The sequence below is a fragment of the Schistocerca nitens genome, chromosome 12, assembly GCF_023898315.1.
Source record: "Schistocerca nitens isolate TAMUIC-IGC-003100 chromosome 12, iqSchNite1.1, whole genome shotgun sequence".
Classification (NCBI taxonomy): Eukaryota; Metazoa; Arthropoda; class Insecta; order Orthoptera; family Acrididae; genus Schistocerca; species Schistocerca nitens.
This window is the reverse complement of record NC_064625.1, coordinates 126,194,095-126,215,504: the sequence shown is the minus strand read 5'-3', so window position 1 is coordinate 126,215,504 and position 21,410 is coordinate 126,194,095. Positions and strand designations below refer to the sequence as shown.

The following is a 21,410-nucleotide window of genomic DNA, read 5'->3' as shown; positions in this document are numbered from 1 at the left end:
TATTTCTGTTTGCTGATGACACCAGCTTGGTAGTGAAGGATCTTGTGTGTAATATTGAAACATTATCAAATAATGCAGTTCATGAAATACGTTCGAGGCTTGTGGAAAATAATTTGATGCTAAATCACAGTAAGACTCAGATTTTACAGTTTCTAAGTCACAATTCAACAAGAACCGATATTTTGATCAGACAGAATGTTGTTGTTGTTGTGGTCTTCAGTCCTGAGACTGGTTTCATGCAGCTCTCCACGCTACTCTATCCTGTGCAAGTTTCTTCATCTCCCAGTACCTACTGCAACCTACATTCCTCTGAATCTGCTTAGTGTATTCATCTCTTGGTCTCCCTCTACGATTTTTACCCTCCACGCTGCCCTCCAATGCTAAATTTGTGATCCCTTGATGCCTTAGAACATGTCCTACCAACCGATACCTTCTTCTAGTCAAGTTGTGCCATAAACTTCTCTTCTCCCCAGTCCTATTCAATACCTCCTCATTAGTTATGTGATCTACCCATCTAATCTTCAGCATTCTTCTGTAGCACCACATTTCAAGAGCTTCTATTGTCTTCTTGTCCAAACTATTTATCGTCCATGTTTCACTTCCATACATGGCTACACTCAACGCAAATACTTTCAGAAACGACTTCCTGACACTTAAATCTATATTCGATGTTAACAGATTTCTCTTCTTCAGAAACGCTTTCCTTGCCATGGCGAGTGTACATTTTATATCGTCTCTACTTCGACCACCATCAGTTATTTTGCTCCCCAAATAGCAAAACTCCTTTACTACTTTAAGGGTCTCATTTCCTAATCTAATTCCCTCAGCATCACCCGACTTAATTCGACTACATTCCATTATCCTCGTTTTGCTTTTGTTGATGTTCGTCTTATATCCTACTTTCAAGACATAGTCCTTTCCGTTCAACTGCTCTGTCTCTGACAGAATTACAACGTCATCAGCGAACCTCAAAGTTTTTATTTCTTCTCCATGGATTTTAATACCTACTCGGAATTTTTCTTTTGTTTCCTTTACTGCTTGCTCAATATACAGATTGAACAACATTGGGGAGAGGCTACAACCCTGTCTCACTCCCTTCCCAACCACTGCTTCCCCTTCATGTCCCTCGACTCATAACTGCCATCTGGTTTCTGTACAAATTGTAAATAGCCTTTCGCTCCCTGTATTTTACCCCTGCCACCTTTATAATTTGAAAGAGAGTATTCCAGTCAACATTGTCAAAAGCTTTCTCTAAGTCTACGAATGCTAGAAACGTAGGTTTGTCATTCCTTAATCTTTCTTCTACCATAAGTCGTAAGGTCAATATTGCCTCACATGTTCCAATATTTCTACGGAATCCAAACTGATCTTGCCCAAGATCGGCTTCTACTAGTTTTTCCATTCGTCTGTAAAGAATTCGCGTTAGTATTTTGCAGAACGGGCATATTATAAGCGATATGGAACAGTTCAAGTTCCTAGGAGTTCGGATAGATAGTAAGCTGTTGTGGAAAGCCCATGTTCAGGATCTTGTTCAGAAACTAAATGCTGTTTTATTTACCATTAGAACAGTATCTGAAATAAGTGACAGTTCAACACGAAAAGTAGTCTACTTCGCATATTTTCATACGCTTATGTCGTATGGTATTATTTTTTGGGGTAATTCTTCTGATTCAAAAAGGGTATTTTTGGCTCAAAAAAGGGCTGTTCGAGCTATATGTGGTGTAAGTTCGAGAACCTCTTGTCGACCTCAATTCAATACTCTGGGAATTCTGACATTGCCCTCACAGTATATATTTTCTTTAATGTCGTTTGTTGTTAGCAATATTAGCTTATTCCCAAGAGTTAGCAGCTTTCACTCAGTTAATACTAGGCAGAAATCAAATCTGCATGTGGAAAGCACTTCCTTGACTCTTGTCCAGAAAAGAGTGCAGTATTCTGCTGCATCCATTTTCAATAAGCTACCACAAGAACTCAAAAATCTTAGCAGTAGCCCAAACACTTTTAAGTCCAAACTGAAGAGTTTCCTCATGGCTCACTCCTTCTGTTCTGTCGAGGAGCTCCTGGAAGAGCTGAAACATTAAGCGGATTCCAGTGTTACATTGTTTATTTTCTTTATTTAAACTTACTAATTGACACCTGAATACGTTTCTTATATTTCATTTTATCTGTTTCTACTATCGTGTTATAATTTCATGTATTGACTCGTTCCATGACCATGGAGACTTCTCCTTAATATGGTCCCACGGAACAATAAATAAATAAAAGTATAGATACAATGGCTCGCCGTCCTTAAATAGAACATTTATTTAGAAAACGTCAGTTCCATCTTATTAACTGGATTATTTGTTATTTTTCGACATAATCACCCCCGTTATCCAAACATTTGTTAAGTCGGTGCACAAGCTTTTGTATCCAACAGTCATAGAAGGTTGCCGCCTGTTGTCGGAACCACATTTCAACTTCAGCTTTGATCTCTTCATTGTCGTGGAATGATTTTCCACCAAGATGTGATTTCAGTTAACGGAAGACACGAAAGTCGGTGGGCGCAATGTCCGGGCTGTATGGCGGATGGTCCAATACGTCCCATTTTAATTGTTTGATTAGTGCTTTGGTTACGAGCGCTGTGTGAGGCCGAGCGTTGTCATGAAGCAAGCGGATTCTACTTGTCAGCATTCCCCTGCGTTTGTTTTGAATTGCCGTTCGAAGACGTTAGAAAGTCTGGCAATATGCAGCAGCATTAATTGTCGTTCCATGAGGCATAAATTCCAACAGAAGAATGCCTTGTCTGTCGCAAAAAACAAAAGCCACGATTTTCTTCGCTGAAATCGACGTTTTGCGTTTCTTGGCTTTTGGTGAATTCGAATGGCGCCATTGCATTGATTGTTGCTTGGATTCAGGTGTATGGTGATAAACCCACATCTCGTCACCTGTCACAATGTGATCAAGGAGCTCGTCACCTGCATCAGCATAGCGTGTGAGGAATTCGAGTGCAAAGCCCATCCTTTTCTTTTTGTGTTCTTCCGTTAACAGTTTTGGAACCCAGCGTGCACACAATTTCCTGCACCCTACCTTGACAGTAACAACGTCATAAAGAGTTGTCATTGACACGTCCAATATGATCTGAAGCAATTCTTTCAATGTGAGACGTCTATTCACACGAATTGCTTCCTCCGTTCTCCGAAGAAGGGCATCAGAGATCACAGATGGCCGACCTGTTCTTTGTTCGTCATGAACATCGGTCCTACCTTCAGAGAAATGACGACACCATTTCGTTACATTTTGACGGTTCATAATGTTCCCATAAACAGAAACAATTTCTTTGTGAATATCCGCTGGTTGCTGACCTTTTGCATGAAGAAAACGTATGACGGAGCGCACTTCGCATTTGGCGGGATTCTGAATCGGCGCAGCCATTTTAAACACGACCTACTCCAACCAGAAGCAACATTCGACTGCCGAACGACAGCCAGGAGAAAGCTAACGGTTCAAGGTTAACACCAGTGTTGCCAACTTGCTCGCCAAAACTCTTCTGTTCCTCTGGCATACGGTGTATCTTTACTTTCCGAAATACTCTCGTACATCACTGATCTCCTGCCCAATAGCACAAGGCGCGTTTTATAAATGAGTCAGAGGTTCGTATTACTGTGGATTGCTTGATGCAACAAGAATGAAATCTACAGTATGTGATCAAAAGTATCCGAACACCTGGCTGAAAATGGCTTACAAGTCCCTGGCGCCCTCCATGCTAGAATTCAATATGGTGTTGGCCCACACTTATCCTTGATGACAGCTTCCACTCTCGCAGCCAATACGTTCAATCAGGTGCTGGAAGGTTTCATTGGGGAATGCCAGCCCATTGTTCACGGAGTGCTGCACTGAGGAGAGGTATCGATGTAAGTCGCTGAGGCCTGGGACGAAGTCGACGTTCCAAAGCACCCCAAAGGTGTTCTGTAGGGTTCAGGTCAGCATTCTGAGCAGGCCAGTCCATTACAGGGATGTTATTGCCGTGTAACCACTCCGCCACAGGCCGTGCACTATGAATAGGTGCTAGATCGTAATGTAAGATAGAATTGCCATCCTCGAATAGCTCTTCAACAGTGGGAAGCAAGAAGGTACTTAAAACATCAATTTAGGCCTTTGCTGTGATAGTATCACGCAAAACAAGGCGTGCTAGCCCCCTCCATGAAAAACACGACCACACCATGACATCACGGCCTCCGAATTTTACTGTTGGCACTACACACGCTGGAAGATGACGTTAACCGGCCATTCGCCTTACCCACACACCGCCATCGGATCGCCACATTGTGTACCGTGATTCGTCACCCCCCACAACGTTTTTCTACTGTTCAGTCGTCCAATGTTTACGCTCCTTACGCCAAGCCAGGCGTCGTTTGGCATTTAACGGCGTGATGTGTGGCTTATTAGCAACCGCTCGACCATGAAATACAAGTTTTCTCGCCTCCCGCCTAATTCATAGTACTTGAAGTGGATCCTAATGCAGTTTGGAATTCCTGCGTGATGATCTGGATAGATGTCTGCCTATTACACATGACGACCCTCTTCACAGTCGGCGGTCTCTGTCAGACGAGGTCGGCCTGTGCGCTTTTGTGCTTTACGTGTCCACGTTTCCACATCACTATCACATCGGAAACAGTGGACCTAGGGATATTAAGGTGTGTGATAATCTCGCGTACAGGCGTATGACACAAGTGACACCCAGTCACCTGATCACGTTCGAAGTCCGCGATTTCTGAGGAGCTCCCCATCCTGCCCTCTCACGGTGTCTAATGACTACTGAGATCGCTGGTATGGAGTACCTGGCGGTAGTTGGCAGCACAATGCATCTAATATGGAAAAACGTATGTTTCTGGGGGTGTGCGGATACTTTTTATCACATAGGGTATGTCAGATGAAATTATGAACTTCGATGGGTACTCTAATATAATATTTGCTAAAGGTAGAAATGGACGCTACAGACGTCTCAGGCACTGTGACTGTCGAAAATCGGAGTCCTACATCAAGTTCGAACATTTAGGTGGCAAAAAGAGGACAGAAATTCACTGTGAGTTAAGCGAAGTTCGTGGTGAGTTTACAGTGGTCCACAGAACATTTTCACTTTGGGTTAATATTTTGCGTGGTGGGCATATGAGCACAGACGATAATTCAAGACCCAGAAGACCAAAAGCGTCAACGGATGAACGAAATGTTAACCATGTGGCTGATGATCTTGAAGAAGATCGCAGTGCAACTTGTGGGGAACTCTCTGGAACCACGGGAAATCCGCCAGTACCAGCATTGAGTATCCTGACAAGTGATTTGAATAAGAGAAAAAAATTTCTACAAGATGGATCCCACACTGTTTGACTGCTGAAGAGAAGCAGTAACGCCTGGACACTGCATCCTTGCTGAAACAATGATTCGACCGTCAAAGTCTAGGATTCTTGGGTCGAATTCACGCTACTGATGAAGGGTAGATTAGGGACTTTGAACCAGAATTAGAATCACAGTCCAATGAGTGGGGAAGTTCGGATTCTCCACGTCCAAAAAAATTTCGGCACGCTCAAACAAAGCCCAAGTAAATAATGATTTTTTGCTTATGACCACCAAGGAATCACCATGACAGACAGAGTCCCATGTGGAACAAGTGTCACACCAGTGTATCATTGTAACATCACGCAAAACCTGCAAAGAAAAATGCGCAAAATCCGACCTCAGTTGCTTGAGACTGGTTCACTCTTTCTCCACGACAATGCATATCATCTGCATATCGGCAATGTGGTAGCCCAAAAATTGGGCGAATACGGATGGGAAATGTAGCCACATCCTCCCTATAGCCCTGACATGAGTCGACCAGACTTCGACTTGTTTCCAAAGTTGAAAAAACCTGTGCGTTGACGTCGTTACCTTTCTCTGGAAGAGCTTTCTACCATCATTACCTTAGCCATTCGACATACGAACGGAAGTGGTGTACTGGATGGAATAATAGAGCTTCTGTGCCGTTGGGATTCAGTCATACAGATGCTGGGGGACTATACTGAAGTACTGTATAGAGATATTGAAAAAAAAACATGTACATAAAAAATTGGTGTGCCTTATTTATTAAATGTCCCTCGTAACATGAAGACTTCACCTAACTGATACAACTACAGAGTAGGTCAACCTCATATCAGTAAGAATAGACTATTAAATTTGTTGGCGATTCGGGGGCATGTGGAGCACAGGTGCCAACTCTGACGGCAACAATGGCTCTCCCCTGGCAGGACACTGAGTCAAACTGAGCTCGGATGTGAGTTGTGGGTTCGCCATTCCACACTGCTCCGGTCCTATATATCATGTTTTCTGAATCGTAGCTTCTGGCAAGTGGTGTCATGTGGCAGATCTAGATGACCTGCTGGCCTGGATAAGAGTCGAACATATCCTGTCTCGAGGTAGATGAGAACAGCATGGGAAACATCCTGCCGTGCATTATCTTGTTGAAAGATGATTGGTGGAATCTTCAAAGATAATGCACAGCCACCGGGCGTAACCTGTCAGAAATGAAGTGATTGCTATGTGTATTACCGGCCATGAGTGCCAAAGATGATTGTAAATAACAGGTTTCAGCTGTCAGTCGTCCTTTGGAATTTTTATTGGCAGATCTAGATTTCAGCTAGAAACTAGCCATTCTCAATGTTAAGAATACAACAGGTACATAGTTAGATTATGTCATAAAAAAGTTGCAATTAATGGCTTAAATCATATGAAACTTCCCGGCAGATTAAAACTGTGTGCCGGACCAAGACTCGAACTCGGGACCTTTGCCTTTCGCGGGCAAGTGCTCTACCATCTGAGCTACCAAAGCACACAGTAGAGCTTCTGTTAAGTTTGGAAGGTAGGAGACGAGATAATGGCAGAAGTAAAGCTGTGAGGACGGGGCGTGAGTCGTGCTTGGGTAGCTCAGTTGGTAGAGCACTTGCCCGCAAAAGGCAAAGGTCCCGAGTTCGAGTCTCGGTCCGGCACACAGTTTTAATCTGACAGGAAGTTTCATATCAGTGCACACTCCGCTGCAGAGTGAAAATCTCATTCTGTTAACTCATATGGTTTATATATTACATACCACTATCATTTTCGATCAATGCATGTAATACCTGTTTGTCGGGATTCATCCACAGTTCAATGAACAAAAATTCATATTTCTTTACGTACTACACGAATATTTAAAAAGAATTGGGGGTTCCTATTTAAAAAACCGCAGTTGATATCCGTTTGACCTATGGCAGCGCCATCTACCGGGCCAACCGTAGCGCCATCTGGTTTCCCCCTTCAAGCTAGATGGGTTTCGTTCTTCGTAGTTTTTTCGTTATCGCTTATTTCGTGAGATATTGGGCCCGGTCACTATGAATGGACCACCCTGTATTCATCCTCCATTATCACATTATTTTAATCACCGTATGAACATTTTTCATTTGTTCCATTTTTTAATTTATATTACTCTTTTTCCAATTGGAATTTTTGTGGATATGAATTTCATTATATTTATCTATTAGTGTACTAAAGTATTTTAAAATAACGATCTATGAGTTTATAATCAAAAGACCAAATAGTCTATTTACACTGCAGAGCCAAACAATCTGGTACACCTGACTAATATCGTCCACGGCGACCTCCGTGAGCACACAGAAGTGCCGCAACACGACGTGGCATGGACTCGACTAATGTATGAGGTTCACTCAAATGAAACCTGGTGTGGTGTGCGTACTGTAAGACCTTCGGTACACACACCATCAGATTATTTGACTTGTCGCTCTAACGAAGTAGGCGAGTGTCAGCAATATATGTCGTGGTCTTATCGTGGCGTGTTTATCTTCTGCCGTTATGTCAGATGATAGAAATGCCACTTGCACGCTTAGAGTAGCAGATTGATGGTGACTAACTTTAAACAGAACTTGATTAATTTTCACACACATTTATTAACATAGTAACAAGCATAAACCTTACGTAACTTGATTCTGGATGCTATTTACAATTGACAATCTGAAGTTCCTTTGGTCTTGGTACGTTAATCTTATTCTCACATATCTCTCATACTTGACAAAGTGTCTATACATTTATCTTCATGGCTATGTACAGGAATATGATAATCTTATTATGTGCAGACTGAAACTTGACTATAGACTGGTACAGACAAATGTAGACTGGTACAGACTGGAGCAGACAAATGCTGACTGACTAATCGGAGGTCTGTACACTCGTTATAATACTTTGCACGTTCAGATATCACTGCACGAGTGTGATCCACGAGGAGAAAAGTTTCTACGTTAGCAGCAATCTCATTGGCTGCCTTACATATTAATACGCGGATCGGCGGAAGCAGAATTTGGTCCGTCTCTATGGCAGCGCCATCTCGTAATGTGGAGACGGACGAGCGCTGCGCCTGCGCTGTTGTGCTTAGCGGGGCGCGCTCTAGTGGGTTAGTTGTGTACAAGCTGACTACGCGGAACTATGTACACAACACCAGGTGAATGCGTTTACCTTTGCCTTACACGTAAGGTTGCACCACATAAGTGCGGGTATGGTAACGCCATCTATTGGTAGAGAGACTGAAGCATGTGCACCGTTTGATGTTACATGGCGCCAGTGTGGTTTCATAGCGAAGAGAAGTTATCGTCCACTACCGAACAAGCAGGCAAGTAAGCAGGAACAATGAGGAGTGATTCGATTTTTGGTGGTTGAAGGCAGACCGTGAAATGTATCGACGGGTGAAGGCTGTGTACAGTGAGTACAGTCTGAGTCGTTCAAGTGTTGTTGAATGGCACAAACGATTCCATGAGGGGCGCCAGCCAGTGGAAGACGATGCTCGTCCTGGACAGGCTCATCGTGACATCACACCGGAAATGGTTGCGGAAGTGAACACTTTAGTCCTGTATTAGCTTGGGCACCGCCCACATCATAATCCATTAACACTTGAACTTTCGAAAAATCTGTACGCAGTGGGTTCCCCACCAACTGACCGCCTAACAGCGCAATACTCAAATGGCGCTCTCTTTGAGGCATCTGCAACGTTATCACGAGGAGGAATACTGCTTTTGTATCGCGTATTCTCACAGGTGACGAGACATTGTGTCCCCATTTTGAACCGGAAAGCAAGCGTCAGAGCAAGCAGTGGAAACATGCTGCTTCACCACCTCCAAAGAAATCAAAGGCTGTGCACACCAGTTCTGGTAAGGTTTAGATGTCCTTCTTTTTTGACCACAAGGACCCACTGCTTTTCGAGTTCCTGTAAAGGGGAACCCCAATCAACGCCCAGCGTTATCAAGCCGTTTTACAGAACCTTAGATGAGCCATCAAGTCGAAACGCTGAGGCATCTTGTCCAATGGTGTTATCCTCCTGCATGATAATGCCCGCCCACACACGGCGAATGCGGTGAAGACGACTTTGCAGCAGTTTCGGTGGGAAACGCTGGAACATCCACCGTACAGTCCCGACCTTTCACCGTGTGACTTCCACGTGTTGGGCCCTCTAAAACAAGCTATTCGCGGACATCGATTGGCAACGGACGACGGAGTGTGTGACTGGGTCCAGATCTGGAGCCGACAGCAGCCTACTAAAGGATGGAATCGACCGGCTAGTGTCGCAATGGGATAATGTGCTAACAGCTTCGGCGGCTATTTTTGAGTACTGTGTACAACTAAATTTTTGAGTTAATAAAATCGTTACCGTTACTTGACACTAGTGACCGAGTTTCATTTCAATGCCCCTGATACTAAAGTACTGCTGGAGGCAATTGACACCATGAATCCAGCATGGCTGTCCACAAATACGTAACAGTACGAGGGGTCGAGATCTCTCCTAAACAATACGTTGCGAGGCATCCCAGATGTCCTCAATAATGTTCATGTCTGGGAAGTATGGTGGCCAGTGGAAGTGTTTAAACTGAGAAGAGTATTCCTGGAGCCACTCTGTAGCAGTTCTGGATGTGTGGTGTATCGCATAGTCCTGCTGAAATTGCCCAAGCCCCTCGGTATGCACAATGGACATGAATGGATGCAGGTGATCAGACAGGATTCTTACGTACATGTCGTATCTAGACGTATAAAGGATCCCATATCAGTCCAACTGCACACGCCCGCACCATTAAAGAGCCTCCACCAGCTTGAACAGTCCTCTACTGACATGCATGGCCATGGGTTCACGAGGTTATCTTCATACCCGTACATGTCCATCAGCTCGATACGATTTGAAACGAGACTCTTTCGATGAGGCAACATGATTCCAGTCATCAACAGTCCACTATCGATGTTGACGGGCCCAGTCTAGGCGTAAAGCTTAATGTCGTGCAGTCATCAATGGTACACGAGTGGGCCTTCGGCTCCGAAAGCCCATATCGATAATGTTTCGTCAAATGGTTCACACGCCGACAATTGTTGATGGCCCAGCATTGGAATCTGCAGCAATTTTCCGGAAGGCTTGCCCTTCTGTCACGTTGAACTATTCTCTTCAGTGGTCGTTGGTCCCGTTCTTGCAGGATCTTTTTTCAGCCGCAGTGACGTCAGAGATTTGATGTTTTACCGACTTCCTGACATTCACGGTACACTCGTGAAATTGTCGTTCGGGAAAATCGCCACTTCATCGCTACCTCGAAGATGCTGTGTCCCTTTGTTCGTGCGCCGATTATAACACCAGATTCACTTCAATCTCGATGCATGCCATTACAGTAGCAGTAACCCATTCCAACAACTGCGCAAGACACTTGATGTCTTATATAGGAGTTGCCGGCACCGTATTCTGCGTGTTTACATATCTCTGTATTAGAATACGTGTGCCTATATAAGTTTTTTTGGCGCTTCACTGTACATTGACTGTAGAGTGATGTGAAGATATGTTTCGTTACCAGATGTGGAATAACTTTGGAATGGCAATCGCCATACAGAGGTTTAAAATACAATCTAAATATGTATTGCACTATGGAGAAAGCAATGCAGATGAAGATTTAAATGGAAGAAGGGTTTGTCAACATAAAAAATTCAAACGAAATTACAAAAAGATACAATGTACGCAATAATCTGGACCAAAAAACAGAATTATAATACAAAAGAAATTAAATCCAAATTAACACATAAATTTAATTAAAACATATAAACAAAGATTTCAAGTGGAAAAACAATGATGGGAATAAGAATGAAAGCAAATAAAGAAGTTGATATTAGGATCAAAATGTGACAAACGAGTGGCTATAAGAAATTACTTTTAAATCAATTAATTGAACAAAAATGATAACCAAAGTCATTTCGATAAGGATTTAAAAATATAAAAAAAATTATTTGCCACCGAAAGTGCAACTTGTTTTTAAAAGAACTCTTACGGTGGAAGGGTGGAAAAATATCTATACTAAAATGACAATTTAAATAAAAAATCACGAAATTCAGACTTACATAAAATGTACAACATGCTCTACATTACACGTATACCACCTCGCAAGATGATAGGCAAGATAAAAACATATTTCAGGAATTCGGTCTTTACACCTTAAGCAATAAATTCATTAACACCGAATCCGACAAAGATAACAGGCATCTATTAACGTACGGCAGACCGACAGATAGACACTAACTGCCTAACAAATGCGGCCGAAACACAGACGAGCAAGCTGGAGACGAGAGACTGACCAAGAACAGAAGTAGAATTTAACAAGAGTAAATCAAACAACATATCACGAATCACTTAACTTTCAGTAAACTGCGATGTCTGGCGAAAACCTGGCGCAGCACCCCGAAAACGCTCTCCCGAACCGTCCGCTGCCAGCCGCTTCAACGGACGCAGGAAGGCGCGCCGATCTCCCGTCTCACGGCGTCGCAGCTCGCCCCGGCCAGACCGATGTCGTGGGTTGACTCCTGTTACTCTCGTGTCGGCCGCGAAGCCACTACCTGTCGCTGTACGGCGCGGCCCACTGGACTCACGTGGCGACCTCACATGCGCCGACGCTCAAGACGGACAAGTCATCTTGTGTCTCGGTGCGCGACCGACCAACCGATCGATCCAACTGCCAATGACCATTGCCTGAACGAACTCGATCAGACTGGCGGCCTAACACATACTAGCACTCCGGACGACAGACAGGCAATGACTGCCCCACACTGACCTGGCTGACCAACTGACCAGACTCGCCGAGAGTGACAAACTGACCTTGGCGAGCTCATAGCAGCCCTTAAATGCACGTGAACAGGCAACTCTTCCCCTTTCCCACCAGAGGGAGACACCAAAGCTGCGATTGCCACAGTGGCGACACTGCCAGAAACGGAGGGCGACTGCTTTACACTACGCGCTGCTGTGCGCTCTTCAAAACAGCAAATTTACCACGGCTAAGTTGACTTTGTGAACTGGGCTCCATTTCTTGCTGCATTATTTGTAATGAGTCTTCGCACGCTTGGAGAAATATAAGTAAATCTTCTGTTTTTCGTTACTTGTTCACTAACCATTGTTGCTTCCGTCTGGCTTCCCTGAAAGGACGGTTCCCGCACCACTATGTAGCCTACCTCTCCTTAGCACTGTGTACAAAGTCGTACACGACAGCCCCAAACCGAGCGAGCTACAGCAGTGGTTAGCACACTGGACTCACATTCGGGATGGTGGCTGTTCAAACCCGCATCAGGTCATCCTGATTCAGTTTTTCAATGCTTTCCCTAAATCACTTCAGGCAAATGCCAGGATGGTTCCTTTGAAAAGGCATGGCCGACTTCATGCCGTATCCTTCCCTAATCCGATGGGACCAATGACCTCTCTGTTTGGTACCCCCCCCCCCAAATAAACCAACCAATCAACTAACCAACAATCCCATTTGCACAGAGTGCAGCCTTTGCACTCACCTCGTGGCTGCGCAGCAGTATGATGTGCTTGACTTCCCGCTGCCACCGCACGGACAGAGTGAGTCGGGGCGTGTTCTTGACGGACGACTCCCTCACCAGGAAGTCGCCGTCTGCACAGAGCAACGGCTCCGCCAGCTCGCGGGTCAGCCTTCCGTGGTACCACAGCTTCCCTTGTAGATCCTCCTCCACCTGTGGGAGAAAAACACACCAGTCTACAAAGCGACACCAACACTTTTTCGCTATACATCGCACTGGCAGAAAACAGCAAATTCATCTCCATCAACTGGAATGTGGAACCCCCTTCCTGCTGCACACTCACTTACTGGAGTACCACAGGGTTCAGTGTTCTGTCCACACATTATTATCTTTACCGATTGGGATATGGGACCTCCTTCCTGCTGCAGACGAAACTATCGGAGGAAAACTTCCTGGCAGATTAAAACTGTGTGCCGGACAGAGACTCGAACTCGGGACCTTTGCCCTTCATGGGCAAGTGCTCTACCAACTGAGCTACCCAAGCACGACTCACGCCCCGTCCTCATAGTTTTACTTCTGCCAGTACCTCGTCTCCTACCTTACAAACTTTACAGGAGCTCTCCTACTAACCTTGCAGAACTAGCACTCCTGAAAGAAAGGATATTGCGGAGACATGGCTTAGCCACAGCCTGGGGGATGTTTCCAGGATGAGATTTTCACTCTGCAGCGGAATGTGCTCTGATATGAAACTTCCTGGCAGATTAAAACTGTGTGCCGGACCAAGACTCGAACTCGGGACCTTTGCCTTTCGCAGGCAAGTGCTCTACCAACTGAGCTACCCAAGCACGACTCACACCCCGTCCTTACAGCTTTACTTCTGCCTGTATCTCGTCTCCTACCTTTCAAACTTCACAGGAGCTCTCCTGCTAACCTTGCAGGACTAGCACTCCTGAAAGAAAGGATATAGCGGACACATGGCTCAGCCACAGCCTGGGGGATGTTTCCAGAATGAGATTTTCACTCTGCAGCAGAGTGTGCGCTGATATAAAAGGACCAGCCGAGTTCGAGTCTCGGCCCGGCACACACTTTTAATCTGCCACTGTTGTACCACAGGACTCAGTTTTGCGTCCACACGTTATTTTCTCTATTGATTGTTATGAGGAATCTCCCCCCTGTGGCAAACAGACCTTCTGGAGTACCACAGGTTTCAGTGTTGTGTCCACACATTATTATCTCTGTCTATTGGTCTGTGGAATCTCCTTTCTGCTGTAGGCAATCCTACTGCAGTACCACAGGTTTCAGTATGGCATCCACACATTATTTTTTTATCCAATGTGTTTCAATTATGTAGATCCCTGCATTATTTTAGAGGGTTCCGCAGCAATTCATCTCGGGGGGGGGGCGGGGGGGGGGGCATTCCAAAATTGCCATGTTTCATTTAACCCATTTAGTTTCAGAACCAAATCTGACAGAAAGGATACTAAACGTATTTGAGTCAAACCATTGCTAGTTTCAGCTCAATGGTTTTTGAAGGTAGATTACTTTGATCCCTAAAAAGTAAGCATAAATCGTTAACACACTGATGGAACAGAAATCGTAATATGAAGAAGGAGCTGTGCCAGATAAACGAATGTTGGTAGGTGTGTTTCTATATCTGAAAGATGCTGTCTATTCAGATTTCGCGCCAGCTGTGTTAGAGTTGCACTAGTATCGCCACTGTGACGAAGCAAGTCATGTTTGCTTTAAATGAAAACTGCAACGGTCGTGAGCGCTAGCTACCTTTGGGAATCGACGTGGTGCGTTGATATTAGAACAATCATTTTAAGGCGTTAAAGATGCCAGTGTAAACGACTCACTGACCTAGGATTGGCTCTTGTAACAGGACTACAAGAAGGTGCAAGCTCCTTGTGCAATATTCCAGGAAGACTTGGCCTGAATGTATCCGCTGTACATGATTGCTGGAGAGGTGGTCAGGAGAACGTTCAGGTGCAAGACGACTGAGCTCTCGACGACCACGTGGCACTACCGAGACAGAACACCATCGTGTTCGGCGTATGGCCAGGTGCATCATACTGCAGCTGCACCAGCAATCTGACCAGCAGTTGGTACCACAGAGACACAAAGAACTGTTACAAATCCTCTACTTCAAGGACAGCTCCGAGCCAGACGTCCTGTAGTGTACATTACACTGACCCCAGGTCACCACCATTTGTGACATTAGCAGTGTCAACCAGGAGCTCACTGGAGGACAGGGTGGAGGTCTGTTTAGGGTCAACTGAGGGCCTGCCAACAACCTGTCTGCTTACAAGACGGACTGGACCTACACCTGGAGTTATAGTCTCCAGCACGATTTCATATGTCAGAAGGAACACTCCTGTGATTAACCCACGCCAAAAATGGTTCAAATGGCTCTGAGCACTATGGGACTTAACATCTGAGGTCATCAGTCCCCTAGAACTTAGAACTACTTAAACCTAACTAAGCTAAAGCCATCACACACATCCATGCCTGAGGCAGGATTCGAACCTGCGACCGTAGCGATCGCGTGGTCAACCCACGTCCCTGAGTGCAAATTTGTACTTCAGTCTCATGATTAAATCTGCGCTGCCATTCATGAACAGCATTCTGGGGTGTTTTCCAACAGCCGCGCGCTGTTAACCGAGCGGTCTAAGGCGCTGAAGTCATGGATTGTGCTGTTGATCCCAGCGGAGGTTCGAGTCCTCCCTCAGGCATGGATGCGTGTGTTTGTTCTTCGGATAATTTAGGTTAAGTAGTGTGTAGGCTTACGGACTGATGACATTAGCAGTTAAATCCCGTAAGATTTCATACACATTTGACAATTTTTTGTTTTCCAACAGGATAACGCTCGCCCACATACTGGAGTTGTCCTGCTAAGTGTCGACATGTTGCCTTGGCCTGCTCAATCACCAATCTGTCAACAATCGAGCACATATGGGACATCATCGGACGACAACTCTGGTGTCATCCACAAACAGTCCAAAAGCAAAATCAGGAAACTCCATCCTACAAACTGACATTCAGCACCTGTACAACACAGTGCATGTTGGTTTGCATGCTTGCATTCAGCATTCGGTTGGTTACTTAAGTCTTAAACGTACCAGCATTCCGCATATGCAACTTATACAGCACTGGCCATTAAAATTGCTACACCATGAAGAAATGCAGATGATAAACGGGTATTCATTGGACAAATATATTATACTAGAACTGACATTACATTTTCACGAAATTTGGGTGCATAGATCCTGAGAAATCAGTACCCAGAACAACCACCTCTGACCTTAATAACGGCCTTGATACGTCTGGGCATTGAGTCAAGCAGAACTTGGATGGCGTGTACAGGTACAGCTGCCCATACAACTTCAACACGATACCACAGTTCATCAAGAGTAGTGACTGGCGTATTGTGACGAGCCAGTTGCTCGGCCACCATTGACCAGACGTTTTCAATTGGTGGGAGATTTGGAGAATGTGCTGACCAGGGCAGCAGTCGAACATTTTCTGTATTCTGACAGGCCCGTACAGGACCTGCAACATGCATTATCCCGCTGAAATGTAGGATTTCACAGGGATCGAATGAAGGGTAGAGCCACTGGTCGTAACACATCTGAAATGTAACGTCCACTGTTTAAAGTGCTGTCAATGCGAACAAGAGTTGACCAAGACGTGTAACCAATGGCACCCCATACCATCACGCCGGGTGATACGCCAGTATGGCGATGAGGAATACACGCTTCCAATGTGCGTTCACCGTGATGTCGCCAAACACGGATGTGACCGTCACGATGCTGTAAACAGAACCTGGATTCATCCGAAAAAATGACGTTTTTCCATTCGTGCACCCAGGTTCGTCGTTGAGAACAGCATCATAGGCGCTCCAGCCTGTGATGCAGCGTCAAGGGTAATCGCAGCCACGGTCTCCGAGCTGACAGTCCATGCTGCTGCAAACGTCCTCGAACTGTTCGTGCAGATGGTTGTTGTCTTGCAAACGTCCCCATCTGTTGACTCAGGGATCGAGACGTGGCTGCACTATCCTTTACAGTCATGCATATAAGATGCCTGACATTTCGAATGCTAGTGATACGAGGCCGTTGGGATCCAGCACGGAGTTCCGTATTACCCTCCTGAACCCACCGATTCCATATTCTACTAACAGTCATTGGATGTCGACCAACGCGAGCAGCAATGTCGCGATACGATAAACCGAAATCGCGATAGGCTACAATCCGACCTTTATCAAAGTCGGAAACGTGATGGCACGCATTTCTCCTCCTTACACGAGGCATCACAACAACGTTTCACCAGGCAACGCCGGTCAACTGCTGTTTGCGTATGAGATATGGGTCGGAAACTTTCCTCATGTCAGCACGTTGTACATGTCACCATTGGCGCCAACCTTGTGTGAATGCTCTGAAAAGCTAATCATTTGCATATCACAGCATTTTCTGCCTGTCATTTAATTTTCGCGTCTGTAGCACGTCATCTTCGTGGTGTAGCAATTGTAATGGCCAGTAGTTTATTAACCTATAATCTTGCAATGTTAATCACTTAAATACGAGGGTTGCCCAGAAAGTCAAGCACCGCGTTTTTCTCTTCAACAATTCTTTATTGAACGTAATGAGAATTACACACACAAAAGAATGGTGTTTTATCTACACACCCTATATTTCCACATAACCTCCATCCCGTTGTATGGCCTTCCTCAACGCGAAACAAGGGCGTGTATGCACCGTCAGTAACAGTCCTATTCCTGGTGGCGGAGCCAATGCTTCACTGTGAGAATCACCTGCTTATCGTCCTCAAAATGTCTTCCACTAATGGCTTCCTTTAATGGCAGCAACATGTCATTTGTGAAAGCCGTGGATGCTCTCCCAGACTGCTGAAAATCTTGGAGCTGCGCCGAACCGCCTTCTGATGACCTCACCCTCCGTGCCCAGAGACTAACTGTACTTCCGTCAACAGCAGATGCTCCTTAGCCTTTCCAGAAGCGTATATGAATCTTCCCCACAGTTCCTTTCTCTGCAGTGGGAAATTCAATGACGGCACGTTGCTTGTAACGTACATCACCTACAGACGCCATTTTGAAACTGTCCTGCAGCTGCGCTATCTGTCGGAAGTGGCGGAAACTTGGCGCGTTCACTCAGGAGACATCAAATAATACATAGGTAACGTTTCCCATTCGTTGCGTGACTTTATGGGGAACCCTCGTATGTTACGTAGACAAATCCATTCCTGGAATTTCATTATTCTACATTAAATATTTTTTGGTGTTGCTCTTTTTTCCGTCAGTGTACATCCAAACTATATGTTTTGTATTAAAAATATGAATGTATAATACATCTTTTCGATTTGACAGTATGAATTTACATCTCCCCCATATGATTAAATCCATCGCTTCCAAGTTAGAAAATAAAGCTACCGACATTCACAAAAGTTAGTTTCGTTCATATACCATTAATGATAGTATGACCATGAAAATTTAAAATTTAAAAAATAGAAATAACTTCATAAAACTTCTGCAAGGTTCACAGGACAGCTTCTGTAAAGTTTGGAAGGTAGGAGACGAGGTACTGGCAGAAGTAAAGCTGTGAGGACGGGGCGTGAGTCGTGCTTGGGTAGCTCAGTTGACAGAGCACTTGCCCGCAAAAGGCAAAAGTCTCGAGTCTCGGTCCGGCACACAGTTTTAATCTACCAGAAAGTTTCATATCGGGGCACACTCCGCTGCAGAGTGAAAATCTCATTCTGTGTCCTATTGTGTTCATACTCAGTTCCGTGCAATGCGGTCTAAGAGACTACCTTCCACTGGCATGGCACGGCGTTTAATACTGTGTCCTATTGTTTTCATACTGAGTTCCGTGTAATTCAGATGCCACTATTGCATCATAGTCTGTCCAAGGTAGCGTAGCAAGGTTTCAGACAAACGAAACCTTACACATTAAAAGAATGGAGGTGCTCATACGTCAAATAGCCAGGAAAGTTTCTTTGCAAACTTTAACCAAAAATTTGAAGCTGTCAGTGCATAACTGTGCTTCTAGATGAAAAATGTTAGTACTTTTTTATGTAGTCTCCTGTTAGTTTAACCAAAGAAGTCCAACATGTTTTCCAGTGAGATGCTATGTTGGGAAGTCTGGAAAACAGCCATCTACATCTGCTCTGCCATCTTCACTGGACTCGAAATATTTTTCATGTACATTTTTTATGTGACAATAACTTCAAGCTGGATATTGGCAATGGAGTGGAAGAACGAAAAACGTATGATTAAATAAAATAGTCGTTCTTTCACTGCAAGGCAATAAGGAAGAAGAATCTGTTTTATACCATGGAAAACAAGGACCATAATCTTAGACGCTATGGAGTGTGGTGTTTCAATAGTCTAATCAGGAAACATCGCGTTTCTTTACCGCTTGAGCGACGCCAGGTTAGAAGTTATATATATATATATATATATATATATATATATATATATATATATATATATATATAGTATGTTAAGTGGAGACTTGTTATTTAAAAAAGATTTTGTTTCTTTTCTTTCATTTCGAGCGTAGCAGCAGGATGATCGAGTGGGGACTCCAGACGCGGCAGACGACGAGAGCTATCCACTACTGCATCGTAGTCGACGGCCGGCGGCTGGAAGAACCGTTGAAACATCATGCTAACCATTATTGAAATATGTTTTCTGTTTTTTTTTATAAAATGAAAAGGAGTTCAATGTTGAATGTGGAATGATAAAGTCTGTAATTGGATGTCAATTGGTTGTTGTTGTGTTGTTGTGGTCTTCAGTCCTGAGACTGGTTTGATGCAGCTCTCCATGCTACTCTATCCTGTGCAAGCTTCTTCATCTCCCAGTACCTACTGTAACCTATATCGTTCTGAATCTGCTTAGTGTATTCATCTCTTGGTCTCCCTCTACGATTTTTACCTAATCAATTGGTTATCGACTGTTAAATAAACTTCGAGTTGGAAGTTAAAACAGTCAGTTGACTCTGTTGTTACGACATACATAGTAAATATTACTTACGTGTGAAATTTGCAAATTTTATTAAAATTCAGACTTCAATAATTAACTAGTTTAGAGTTTTATCACAGTCTAACATAACAGTCGCGACACTTCGCCTCGATTTTGTTGCCTTCAGCGCCAGCAGCGCTCCAAGCGGCCGGTAGGTTGAACTGTGAGTTCGGCGCGATCGTGAAAGCGAATAGTGAGTGTTTATTTTGATTTATACAATGGTTTTTACCATCGGGAGCGTTTGTAGCGCAATAAATTGCAGCAGCAATAGGAAGAAGACACCACAGCTGTCTTTTTTAGGTTTCCTAAGGATCCTGAGAGGTATATACCAGCATGTTACTAAACTGTATCGTCAGGATTCACTTGCAAATGTATGTGTATAAATGATGAATGTTTCGTTTTAGGAGCAAAATAATGGCTAGTTAATAGCAGAAGAGAAGACCTTTTGAAGAAAGACCCGGTTTACCTGTATAATAATATTAGGTTTTGTTCGCTACATTTCGAACAAAACCAGTTCATGAACGCAGACAATAAAAACTCGTGTGGAATGCAGTACCCACACTGTTTGACATTCCAAATAAGCCACCTCAACTGACGAAGAGGAAACTGCCACAAAGATTCGACAGTCAATCTAAAGGTGTAAAACAGTCCTATGACACAGAAGCAGCCAGTTCAACTCTCCATGTATTAGTGCCAGATTCGTGAGAATCATCAACACAGACCTGCTTTGACGATGAAGTGGTTAGATTATGTGCAGCTGTTCGTGTCTTACAAAAGCGTGTGAAGTGTCAGAACGTTCAGATCGAGCGAAACTATTATGGGACAAGGAAAGTTCCTACAGGCAGATTGTTTGAAAATTATTCAAATATTTGGTTTTTCGTGAAATGTAATGTAATCAGCTCATTATAATGTTTTCAGCATATTTCTTCCACTATTTGTCAGTTGCTTGTCCTACTTAGAATAATATAAAGATGAAGGTCGTACTTGTGGCAACAAGCGACAGTGACAAACACAGTAGGCCTACAGAACGATAAACGAGCTGTCCATCGCTTTTGCATGTAGAGGTACACGTCCGTGCTTCTTACATGTGAATCTGTGTGTTTGTATTCTTTTGATATCAACGTGGTAAGCTGCAATTCTGTCCAATGTCACAAGTGTTTCTTCACGAATGTGTTGTAGCTTGTCACTCTATTCATGGTTTTTGTCCATACTTGTGCTTATTTTAGAATCAGTTTTAGAAACATATATGCTTTCTGATACTACACAAACTCTTGGAGGCAAGAAACTAACTCGAATAATTCGGAAATTACGTAGGAAATGGATGCAAACACACATTATGCATACGACGCGTCTGACGTTCACCTTACCTGCCGCTTGAAGCGCTAGTGTCGCTCCAACTGTCAAACGGCAACAACTTTTACAGCAGTGAGTGTCGCGACTGTTATGTTAGACTGTGGTTTTATTAATGAGAAGTCGACACGTATTGACATTTTGAAAGTAATCGATACTGTGAAGTGTATTAAAATTATGTTTTAAAACTTTATCGGCGATTGCGGTC

General features: G+C 44.1%; 1 protein-coding gene and 1 non-coding gene across 2 annotated transcripts in view; one reads left to right on the top strand and one right to left on the bottom strand.

Moving 5' to 3' along the window:
• Positions 1–21,410, bottom strand: part of LOC126214952 (tyrosine-protein kinase Fer-like) — a 118,754-nt gene that overhangs the window by 53,497 nt on the left and 43,847 nt on the right. Inside the window, exon 2 of the mRNA XM_049941588.1 lies at positions 12,847–13,035. Within this exon, the coding sequence (XP_049797545.1) occupies positions 12,847–13,035 (189 nt within the window). The remainder of the gene's footprint in view (positions 1–12,846; positions 13,036–21,410) is intronic.
• Trnal-caa (transfer RNA leucine (anticodon CAA)) lies at positions 6,928–7,002 on the top strand. Its single transcript has one exon. It is a non-coding gene; the product is annotated as a tRNA-Leu (tRNA).